We start from the raw sequence: 12,975 nt of genomic DNA on the forward strand, positions 1-12,975 counted from the left end.
CACTGAGGCATTTTTTTCGTATAGAAAAAAATCGCAGAGCCTCAGTTACCACACTGAGGCATTTTTTTCGTATAGAAAAAAATCGCAGAGCCTCAGTTACCACACTGAGGCATTTTTTTCGTATAGAAAAAAATCGCAGAGCCTCAGTTACCACACTGAGGCATTTTTTTCGTATAGAAAAAAATCGCAGAGCCTCAGTTACCACACTGAGGCATTTTTTTCGTATAGAAAAAAATCGGAGAGCCTCAGTTCACACACTGAGGCATTTTTTTCGTATAGAAAAAAATCGGAGAGCCTCAGTTCACACACTGAGGCATTTTTTTCGTATAGAAAAAAATCGGAGAGCCTCAGTTCACACACTGAGGCATTTTTTTCGTATAGAAAAAAATCGGAGAGCCTCAGTTCACACACTGAGGCATTTTTTTTCGTATAGAAAAAAATCGGAGAGCCTCAGTTCACACACTGAGGCATTTTTTTCGTATAGAAAAAAATCGGAGAGCCTCAGTTCACACACTGAGGCATTTTTTTCGTATAGAAAAAAATCGGAGAGCCTCAGTTCACACACTGAGGCATTTTTTTCGTATAGAAAAAAATCGGAGAGCCTCAGTTCACACACTGAGGCATTTTTTTCGTATAGAAAAAAATCGGAGAGCCTCAGTTCACACACTGAGGCATTTTTTTCGTATAGAAAAAAATCGGAGAGCCTCAGTTCACACACTGAGGCATTTTTTTCGTATAGAAAAAAATCGGAGAGCCTCAGTTCACACACTGAGGCATTTTTTTCGTATAGAAAAAAATCGGAGAGCCTCAGTTACCACTGATGCATTTTTTTCGTATAGAAAACAGAGGTATATTTTCTATAGAAAAAAAATCGAAGAGCCTCAGTTCCTAATGATGCTGCAGTATTTGGTATGGAACACAATCTCTAGGCTCAGTTCCCACTAAAGCATTATTTTCGTATAAAAAATCTCCGGCCTATGTTCGCACTGAGGCAATTTTTCCTCTAACTTCGAAGACTCTGGAAAGTCTCCTACAGCAGCCCTATACATAGAAGACGTCCTTAAGGCCTTATATCCACAAATGACCTCTTATAGGCCTTCAATAATTCGTTGCACAGAGATCTTCTACGGGTCTTAATGCGGTTTTCTACAATTAGAAGATTTAAGGGACTTTGGAAGGACTTTCATGTCCATGAATGTCTACTAATAGCCAGGGAGTAAGGGATAGAAGAAGAAATTTTCCTATGGATTGATCTCTGGTGGCCTTGGAATAAAACACATTTATGAGGACTTTTATAAATCAAATTTTTCGGATCTTCCCTATTGTTTGAAATGTATTAGGAGATATTTTTTGGAATAGAAAAAGTCTTATATAAATGGTATATGAAAAATCTTTTATTAGTTCTATGCACCTTCTCTACATCTTGAGTATAATAATCTCTTCGACTCCACCTATGTTTAAGCATTTCCATACAACATAAATAAAGCTGAATGACCTGAATTTGTTACAAGGTCACACACACAATCACACACACACGCAGAGAAACATACATAAATTTGCATATTACATTTCTAAGACGTTTACACTTTGCTGCTGATGAACTTAACAGCAGCAAAAAAAAACTTATTACACTCGAGATTTAATTGCAAATATGATGACGATGGGCCCAACAAAAAGTAATTTTCAAATAAAATTTTGTTGTTGTTCAGCTCTGAGTACACTCGAGGGGTGTCAAGGGTCATTTGTGTATAAAATGGGACTAGTTTTACAAAAACCAAAAAAGAAAAATGAAAAGTTTCCACAAAGACAAATATACCTAAAATTTCCCCAACATACGCAACACATCAAGAATAGTAACCAAAAACCCCAACAAAAGAAAAACTGTGGGGTCGGTCGTAAGCAAATATAATAAAGTTAGAGCGAAAATTTAGAAACTAAACCGGAACACCTTTTTAACAACTCAAACACACGCACACTCATTCGCAATCAAACCGAAATTTTGGCGTAGTCTTAAATTGGGTTACTATCCACTAACAGACACACAAACTTTGCACACATGTTTGACATGTGTAGAGGTATGTATGTTTGTGTGGATGGTTGGCTGACTGCTTGTTTGGCACAGTTTTCCTAGAACAAACGCTATTTGGTAACATGGCCCCCCAACTACGAACTACTACTGCCAACCCAGTATTTGTTGCTGTTGTTGTTGTTGCAGTTACCACTTCAATTTATATGAACTTGTAAGTAGTTCAGTAATTTGCCGCTCGCACAATATTGCAACGGTGGCAGCAACAAAAACAACAACACCAACACGAATATCCTTACATTACCCTCGGGGCCAATGGAAGATCCCCTCTTGTCTTATTTTGTTTGCATGCAACTTCATGGCACATTGTACTTTCGCGCGCGCTCTTTCTCTCTATCGCTCGGTATCTCTCTCTGCTGGCCCACATTGTCCTGATGATGGTGCATGGCCATAGGTGCTTTAAATGTTACGTTAGATTCGGTTATGTTTGCATTTATTTTTGTTCTTTTTTTTGAGTTCTACTTCATCATATTTTTCGTTTGCGAATATATTTTTTTGGCCATTTGCCTAAAGTGCTACTTCACAGTAGAAGAAGAAGAATAATAATAAAAATGACGAAGCGCGGGGTGAACTTTTCTAGTGTTAACAAAAATATATGACCAACGGCAGAACTACTGCAAAGTTGTTGAGAATAATTTTTGTTACACTTAGGAGAATATATTAAAGGATGATATTTTTTTGTTTCGTTATTTAACTGACAGACGGACAGACTGATAGACAAACAGACGTACATGCATAAATCGACGTTCTGACGCATATTTTCGTATGGAAAAAAATCTCAGAGCCTCAGTTCCCACATGGAGGCTTTTTTCGTGTAGGAGAAAAAATCTCCATGTTAAGGTTCCGAGGCAGTTTTTTCGTATAGAAAAAAATCTCTGGCCTTAGTTCCCACATTGATGCATTTTTTTCGTATAGAAAAAATCTCTGGCCTAAGTTCCCACAATGAGGCATATTTTTCTTATAGAAAACCATTAAGGAAAGTAGTAAAGTCGGGGGGGCCGACTACATGATAGCCTTCACCACTATGGGTATATTAAACAGGACCATTTGCATGAAATTGGATGAAATAAAATATGTGATATTTATCTAAATGTGAATCTACCTAAATCTAGACCGATTTTCTCGAAAGTTGGCAGACATCATTATAGGCTCAATTAAGTACGTTATCCCAAATTTCGTGCAAATCGCAGGATATATAGGGACTTTGGTGCACCATTTACATGAAATCGGACGAAACTATATATGGGAGCTATATCTAAATCTGGACCGATTTTCTCGAAAGTTTGCAGACATCATTCTAGGCTCAATTCAGTAGGTTATGCCAAATTTCGTGCAAGTCAAAAGATATGTAGGGACTTTGGGGCACCATTTACATGAAATCGGACGAAACTATATATGGGAGCTATATCTAAATCTAGACCGATTTTCTCGAAAAATGGCAGACATCATTCTAGGCTCAATTCAGTACGTTATGCCAAATTTAGTCCAAATCGAAAGATATATAGGGACTCTGGGGCACCATTTACATGAAATCGGACGAAACTATATGTGGGAGCTATATCTAAATCTGGACCGATTTTCTAGAAACTTGGCTGACATCATTCTAGGCTTAATTCAGTACGTTATGCCAAATTTCGTGCAAATCAAAAGATATATAGGGACTTTTGGGCACCATTTACATGAAATCAGACGAAACTATATATGGGAGCTATATCTAAATCTGGACCGATTTTTACGAAACTTGGCAGACATCATTCTAGACCTAAATGATTAGGCTGCACCAAATTTCGTGCAAATCGAAAGATATATAGGGAACGTTTACATTAAATCGGTTAAATATATATATGGGAGCTATATCTAAATCTGAACCGATTTTTTCCCAATTTCAATAGGGTTCGTCCTTGGGCCGAATAAGTGACCTATGCCAAATTTCATCCAATTCGGATCATAAATGCGACCTGTACTTTGTTTACAATTTAACATGGACAGACAGACGGACGGACATGCATAAATCGACTTAGAAAGTGAACCATGGGTCTATCTCGATTATTTTTGCCTGTTACAAACATATGCACAAAGACATAATACCCTGTACCACAGTGTGGTGAAGGGTATAAAAATCTCCGGAAAATCTCATGCATTACTTCTATCCATAGAAAACTTCTTTTATAGTTTTAAGATGCCTTTTATAGCTGAAAGATCTATCCGAGGTCTCCTATCCATCATACAGAAAGACATCTCCTGCCTCATTTCCCACTGATGATGCATTTTCTTTCGTATAGAAAAACATCTCCGGCCTTTGTTCCCACAACGATACATTTTTTCCAATAGAAAATAATCTCCTACTAAAATAAATAGAAAATAATCTCTACTACAGTACCTCTATCCATAGAAGACGTCCTTCAGGCCTTAAATCTATAAATGACCTTTTATAGGCCTTCAATATTTGTTTGCACAGATATTTTCTGCGAATCTTTATGCAGTCTTCTGTGATTCGATGATTTGGAGGTTTTTGCAAGGACTTTTTGGAGATCTCTTATATATTTTGAATATTTTTCAGTTATTTAAAATTCAAAAAATATTCAAAGAGCAGAATGCGGCCAAAAATTTTGTATCAATAGACAGCTTTCTTTGGATATTTCATCTATACTAGACCTCTTAGAGGTAATTTGCTTAAAATCCTTTAATCACACTGAGACATTTTTTTTTCGTTTAGAAAGAACTCTCTGGCCTCAGTTCCCACTGAGGATGATACATTTTCTTTTTAATAGAAAAAATCTCCGACCTCAGTTCCCACAATGAGACATTTCTCTCCTGCAGAAAAAAAATCTCAGACTCTGAAGATTCTGAAAAAAACGTATCCTATACATAGAAGACGTACTTAGACTTTATATCCATAAATAAGTTCATATAGGCCTTCAATATTTTTTGCACTGAGATCTTCTGTGGATCTTTATGCGGTCTTCTATGATTAGATGTTTTGAGGGTATTTGGAAGGGCTTTTTGGAGATCTTTCATATGTATTTTATATTTTCCGTTTTTCAAAATGGATAAATATTCAAAGAGCAGAAGATCGTCAAAGGGGTCTTATCAATTGTCGGTCTTCTATAAGTATTTCATCTGTAAATAGATGTAGATGTAAATAAATGTAGTTTATTTACAAATCTTTAACTTTTTATTCATAGAAATCTTTCTAAACACCTCCTTTCCGGTGTAGATTTAACAAAATGTCATCCTTCGACACCTTTCTAATGTCAAAAAAATACTTCCAAAATGTTTTACAAGACGATCTATAGAAGAAATTCATTCCATGGAAGTACTCCTAAAGGTATTTTAAAGAATTTTTTTCATGGAAGTCCTAAAGTTGTTTACCTTTTAAGAATGCCTCCATGAATATAAGAAGTATTTTATGGACATAAAGAATAAAAATTATTTAGGACACACAGAAAATAGAGAATACAAATTATTTGAGACAAAAAATATGTTTGCGCCTCTCTATTCAGTCTTCTATATATAGAAGATCTCCGAAAATGTCATTCTAAATTACCTCAATACTTCTATTCATAGATGATCGCATAAAGATCCGCAGAAGACCCCTGTGCAATGAAGTATAGAAGGCATAAAAAGTTCACTTATTGATATAAGGTCGACATCTATGGGCAAAGAAGTTTCAGAAGACCTTTCAAAAATATTCATTAAATGTTTTTAAAAAATCTAAGGACCTATTAATGGAAGGAAGATTTTTTACAGATCATCATCTATCTGCTGGGTGTTTGATGAATTGATGGTCTGTAAACAAAATTTTTCTTCTTCTGGAGATCGTTTATCTAGGAGATCTTCAATCTATAAATGACTTCCAATAGTCCTTGTATCTGTCCTTCCATAAATTACCTCAACAAATTTTCCCATAAAGGCATCTATCCTTAGAAGAACTCCTTAATATCTTCTATCTACAACTCTCGATATCTACAAGACCACCGAAATGTCTTCTATTCACAGCGGAGTACCATTTATTTTCTAAATATAAGAAATTTATGAACTTTTTGCTAAATGAAATAATTTTATGAACTTTTTCCTAAATGACATAAATTTATGAATTTTTCCCTAATGGACAAGAAATTGATTCCCAAATAAATAAAGGAAAATAATTAATTGGCAGATTCATTCAAATTCTCTGCAGTATAGGGTTTTTTCTTTTAGAAAAAAATTTCATACTCTGGTGCTGAGTATGCATTCATACTGTTTAGGAAAACTATACATACTTAGCTGCTGAGCATTCATTTTTTTCCGTTTAGGAAAACTGTATATACTCAGCTGCTGAGTATAATTTTTTCCGTATAGGAAAAATGTTCATACTTAGCTGCTGAGTATACATATTTTGGATCATATACTCAGCTGCTGAGCATAATGTTTTTCCCGTTTAGGAAAAAAGTTCATATTCAGCTGTTGAGCATACATTATTTCCGTTTAGAAAAAATGTTCATATTCAGCTGTTGAGCATACATTATTTCCGTTTACATTCAGCTGCTAAGTAATGATGTTGTTCCATTTAGGAAAAATTTTCTTTGTCAACTGCTGAGAACAGGTTATTTTCCTTTTAGGAAAAAATTTCATAATTCGCTTAGGAAAGAAGTTCATTTTTTTTTTTGGCTATAGAGAGAGGCATTTATTTCCTACAGAAAAAATCTCAGACTCTGAAGATTCTGGAAAAAACGTCTCCCATACATAGAAAACGTCCTTAGACCTTATATCCATAAATAACTTCAATATTTTTTGCACTGAGATTTTCTGCGGATCTTTATGCGGTCTTCTATGATTAGATGTTTTGAGGGACTTTGGAAGGGCTTTTTGGAGATCTTTCATATGTATTTTATATTTTCGGTTTTCAAAATTGAGGGGTGTTATCAATTGTCGGTCTTCTATAAGTATTTCATCTGTAAACGACCTCTTAAATGTACTTTATTTACAAAGGAATACTTCTCTTAAAGGAATTTCACATTTCAGATGTCTATTTATAGCAAGCATTGTTCAATATTTTCCGTTGATAAAAACCTCCTCGAGGTCTTCTAGACACAAATAAACTTCATAAAGGGTCTTCTATCATTTATATAAGACATCCTCAGTTTTTCTAAAGAGAATCTCCATGTAGTTGTTTATCTACAAAAAAACAAACAGCTTAAACCTTATCTTGTCCCTCCCCAGAAGGCCTTCTAAAAGCCTTTGATCCAAAGGAGGTACTTTTTTATCCATAGAATAACTTCCAAAAGCCTTCTATCCAAAGAATAGGCCTTTAAGTCACTCTTTCCATGGAAGACCGCATAAAGATTCGCAGAAGTCCTGTAAGAATGCCTCCATGAATATAAGAAGTATTTTATGGACATAAAGAATAAAAATTATTTAGGACAAACAGATGTCTGTGGCTCTCTATGCAATCTTTTATGGGTAGAAGGAAGGAAATAGAGAATACAAATTATTTATTCAGTCTTCTATGAATAGAAGATTTTTTTGACATTCTAACGTTTTTTTTCTATCAATAAAGTCTTCACTTCATGAAAGATCTCCGAAAAAGTCCTTCTAAATTCCTTCAATACTTCTATTCATAGATGATCGCATAAAGATCTGCAGAAGACCCCTGTGCAATGAAGTATAGAAGGCATATAAAAGTTCACTTATTGATATAAGGTCGATATCTATGGGCAAAGAAGTTTCAGAAGATCTTTCAAAAATATTCATTAAGTTTTTTTTTAAAATCTAAGGACGCATCAATGGAAGGAAGATTTTTTACAGATCATCATCTATCAGCTGGGTGTTTGATGAATTGATGGTCTGTAAAAAATTTTTTCTTCTTCTGGAGATCGTTTATCTAGGAGATCTTCAATCTATAAATGACTTCCAATAGTCATTGTATCTGTCCTTCCATAAATTACCTCAACAAATTTTCCCATAAAGGCATCTATCCTTAGAAGAACTCCTTAATATCTTCTATCTACTACTCTCGATATCTACAAGACCACCGAAATGTCTTCTATTCACAGCGGAGCACCATTTATTTTCTAAATATAAGAAATTAATGAACTTTTTCCTGAATGACATAAATTTATGAATTTTTCCCTAATGGAATCAATTCCAAAATAAATAAAGGAAAACAATTAATTGGCAGATTCATTTAAATTCTCTGCAGTATAGGGTTTTTTCTTTTAGAAAAAAATTTCATACTCTGGTGCTGAGTTTGCATTCATACTGTTTAGGAAAACTGTACATACTTAGCTGCTGAGCATTCATTTTTTCCGTTTAGGAAAACTGTATATACTCAGCTGCTGAGTATAATTTTTTTCCGTATAGGAAAAATGTTCATACTTAGCTGCTGAGTACACATTTTTTTCTTCATATACTCAGCTGCTGAGCATAATGTTTTTTTCCGTTTAGGAAAAAAGTTCATATACTCAGCTGCTGAACATAATGTTTTTTTTCGTTTAGAAAAAAAGTTCATACTCAGCTGTTGAGCATGCATTTTTTCTATTTATGATAATGTTCCGTTTATATTCAGCTGCTAAGTACTGATGCTGTTCCATTTAGGAAAAATATTCTTTGTCAACTGCTGAGAACAGGTTGTTTTCCTTTTAGGAAAAAAGTTCATACTTCGGTTAGAAAAACTGTTCATTTATTCAACTGCCTTTAAGAAAAAATCATACACTGTGCTTCTGAGTAAAGTTTAGGAAAAAATCAAAGTTGTTGAGCATAGTTTTTTTCTGTTTAGGAAAAAATTATATTTTTTCCGTTTATGAACAAAATTTATACTTTTATGCGTTTAGGAAAAAAGCATACACTTAAGGCAGAGTATACTAATTTTCTTTTAAGTAGACCGAATTTCTGAACAATAAAATCTATCCTCTTAGGGGCTAATTATTTTCAAATGCGGAAGTTTTTATATGTCAGCTATATACACACCTTTTTTAATAGTGCACTATTTTTAATGTGATTAAAAGTGGGGTGAAAGTTTTTATTTCCGATATTGCTATAAAAAAATACCACGACCAACATTTGTCACAAAATTACTTTTTTAGAGATATGTGATGGAAATTAAAGTGCATGTGTACTCTGAAAAATACTCTCCCCCTTTTATTTCTTTACATTCCTTTCAAAACTCGTAAATATATGGTCTTAATTTGTCAAATTGCCTCGAACAGAAGGGGCCAAATCTGCTTAAAGGGGGTATGTCTTATAACACAGTTGTCTCATCGAGTGTAAGGGTGAATAACAACAACAAAAACTAAAAACAAAATGATTACTTCACCCACTTTATATCAATTAGTCTCAATTACTAGCCGGACGGCGGACGGTCATCCATTTTTTTTGGAAAGCTGTGGCCTGCGTGTGTGCGGTATACTAAAAAGAAAGATTCTATGAAATTAACTTGAATTAAATGTTTCGGGCATTTGAAACTTGTTAGACAATTTTTTATTATTTGAGTTTTTTTCGTTTCCATTTAATTTGTTTAAAATTAGGTTTACGTTGACCCCCCCAGCGTTTAATTAAGTTTCTGCTATAACGAAATAATATAAACATTCAATATTTGATTATTTGTTTGTTTTCATATGAAAACTTTTCTTTTAATGTTGAAAGTTTTTCCACACAGTTATTAATGAGTTTTTCTTTTCTTCTCATTTCCAGATAACCATAATCGAACGCCAAGTATTCGATTTTCTCGGATACATGTGGGCGCCAATATTTGTTAATTTCTTTCATATTCTATTTATCATCTTCGGATTTTATGGAGCATATCATTTTAGAATAAAATATATAATTACGGTAAGTGCTATGTTTTGTTGAATATTGTGATTGAATTAATTGTTTGGCAACTCATACATACATATATTTAGTTAGAGATCCCCACATTGACGATTTCAATATTAATTATATAAGACGTTGTAACATAATACGATTTGCAAGTTAAGTTCTGCCGGCTCTAAAACTTGTACACGTTTTAAGATTCCCTAATGATAGAGGAACGTTTTTCCAATTGCCAGTTCTGCGAGAAAGACGAGGTAAGGGATGAGAGTAGGGATAAGTAAATCGACTTTTGATTATTCGATTTACTAATCGACTTTTTGTAAATCGAAAAGTCAAATTTTCAAGATAACCTACAATTTTCTTCAACAAAACTTCTTTGATTATCACAAAGTCCAAATTGTTCAAAAATTACACATTCCAGGTTTGAACTGGTTTGATAAATCGAAAGATCGGAAAGACTGTTTTTAGCCAAAGTCAAAAATAGAAAATTCTAAAAACCGTCTTTTTGATCAGAGGCAAATAGTCGACTTTTGCCCTCGACTACGAATCCCTAAATGAAGGTACAGTGATGTGACGTAATTTAAGGTGTTCGAGTTGTCTTCCCACCAATACGACCAAGGGATTGGACTGCGTTGCACACGTTATTGACAATGTTTACGGCTAGTGAAGAATACTGCACATTTTAATCGAAGTCTGAGTTCACGTAAAGGGCCACGGAATTTCACATTGAATTTGCAGAAGTCACTGAAAAAATCGGCTCCCTCTCGGAATCCCTGGTGAGTTCGAAAATTGAGTTGTTCCTTAAAATCAAGCAAATGGATATTCGAAAGTCATTAGACTATCTAGTTCACGTAGTGGAGCGATATTTACCGTTTCTTTTTTATAAAAGGAACTAGTTTCTTAATATAGTTCCTTTCCTCCACATAGTTCTTTTACTCCATATAGTTCCGACTCCTAGATAGTTCCTTTGAATTTCTCCCTCTCTTTCATCGTTCTTTTTTGTTTTTTTTTTCGCTCACATAGTTCCGTGTTGATTCCTTGATGGATGAAAAAGTCTATAAATTGTACAAAAATGAAAAATATATTTTAACAAATTTATTTTTAGTAGAATATTCACAAGCTACAGAATTCAACTGCAGGACGTAAGCACGAAATGTTAGGTTGGGGAAAAAGAAATCCATTATTTTTATACGAACCAAATATACAGATTTTGTTGTATGATTTGTTGCTATTTTAAAGATAACTTCATAATGCCTCTCTCATAGAAGTCCTGCTCTCTATTTGCAAGAAATTCTAGTAGTCGATTTCACAATCCTCCTAGATTAAAATTTTTTTATCATTAAAGAAGTTTTGCAATGCAAGAGACATTGTAGATGTGTGTGGCCTAGTGTTGTCCAATTCTGGCCGTTTCTAGTCAATTGTAAATGGTTTAAAACAGTTTTATGGTTGATTTTTAGTTCCTGGGTGTCAAATCGCATGATCTTGGAGGACTGTTGATATCGCCAGGACGAGAATTTACGCCGCCAGGAAATGTCTCTTGAAATAAATCCATATTCGCTTGCGATGTATGTCATGAGGTATCGTTTTGTTGACACCACATATTCTCAAAGTTGTATTCCTCAGTATCAGACTGAAAAAGTCGGTTATCATATGACCATAACGGTCCAAATTGACGATGATTTTCGTTCCATAGCCATTTCGAAGAAATAAGGTCCAATTACACCTTCGGACCAAAGAGCGCAACAAACAGTAACTTTTTTGGGATGTAATAGTCTCTCTTCATATACTTGAGGATTCTGAGATCCTAAATACGACCATTTTTTTAACATTTCCGTACTTCGACGATTATGTAAACCATAATCTCATCTAAAAGCGCGTTATGTGGCTGTGGCAGAATCACAATTCTTGTAGATTTTGATATATTGTATGCGTTGGGAGATAGTTAAGGGATCAATTTTCGGCAGACATTCAACAACAACTTAGTTAGACATATAACGACTTTGAGTTGCCACTCAAAGTCAACTTCGAAAAATTTCCCAAGTAACTACTTTCAAGAATTTCCCACATATAGATACCGGAAATTCACACTACCCCAATGTCACACTTCAAAATCCGCAGCTATCCTCACGGCAACCGTTCCAGATCTCGCCTGTTTGTTTAAACATCAAATTGTTTACCTCGCTGAAATAAATTTGTGTGACAATGTATGACCAGCGGGAAGCTTAGAAATCGGAAGGAATTGTGACGTTATGTAAGTAGAATACATAACGCCATAAATCAATCGAATGCTCTTAGCCACAGAAAATTCATAAAGTGTAATTATTAAGGTGTATTATTTTGGAATGAAGATTCAGGAGGCCTATTATTATAAAAGTTTTATTGACTCTGGCTTTCTATGGGTCTTCTAAATGGCGCCATTAAATAAATGGTTCCTAAAATTACGTCTAAGAACTCTATCTCTAATAACTAACTCGAAAAAGAGATAAAAAAATATAAATATTGTTTCGTTCTAAAAGGCATGAAACTCAAAAATTCAGCTTGAGCCCGGCTGGGATTTGAACTCTGGTTCCTATGGCATCTCTCAAATGTTGTCGGGCGCCTTAGGGTTCAAAGCCACCTCCATAACTTCCTGGGTTGTACAATATGCAGTTGTATACCATGGAAGAAAATATTGTAGGTTAAAAAAATCATCCATCACTACAAGTAAAATCACCTCTGAAAAGGGTTGTTCTGGTGTAATGACAAATGTCCGGACCTTGACACAATTGAATTTAATTCGTATATGCAATTTTTGCAAATTCGATATAAATAAAACATATCAAGTAACCACCTTTGTAAGCCACATTGCCCAATATGCCTGATGACTTTCAACGCGTAACTTTAAATTTCGATCATGTAGCTCATCTCAAAAGAGAAATTAAGAAGGAAAATTGTTTATCTTCGTAGGAAAGTTAATTCTGAAGAAGTTAACTTCCATCCGAACTGGCTGAAAGTGAACCCTAAGGAATGGTGTAGAAAGAATTGTATTGTACTGCCTACGGTCAGGAATGAGAATGAGGATTTGTAGATGACTCTAAACACATTCATTACAACCCTTT

General features: G+C 34.4%; 1 protein-coding gene across 3 annotated transcripts in view; it reads left to right on the plus strand.

Annotated features, from left to right (window-relative positions):
• LOC133324993 (sodium/potassium-transporting ATPase subunit beta-1-interacting protein) overlaps window positions 1-12,975 on the plus strand; it is a 135,369-nt gene that overhangs the window by 62,329 nt on the left and 60,065 nt on the right. For all 3 annotated transcript variants that reach the window (XM_061533822.1, XM_061533821.1, XM_061533820.1), the window contains exon 2: window positions 9,758-9,895. In XM_061533822.1, the coding sequence (XP_061389806.1) occupies window positions 9,758-9,895 (138 nt within the window). The remainder of the gene's footprint in view (window positions 1-9,757; window positions 9,896-12,975) is intronic.

The sequence above is a fragment of the Musca vetustissima genome, unplaced genomic scaffold (genome assembly GCF_032173495.1).
Source record: "Musca vetustissima isolate MV318-11 ecotype Yass unplaced genomic scaffold, APGP_CSIRO_Mvet_v1 utg5400, whole genome shotgun sequence".
In the NCBI taxonomy this organism is placed as follows: domain Eukaryota; kingdom Metazoa; phylum Arthropoda; class Insecta; order Diptera; family Muscidae; genus Musca; species Musca vetustissima.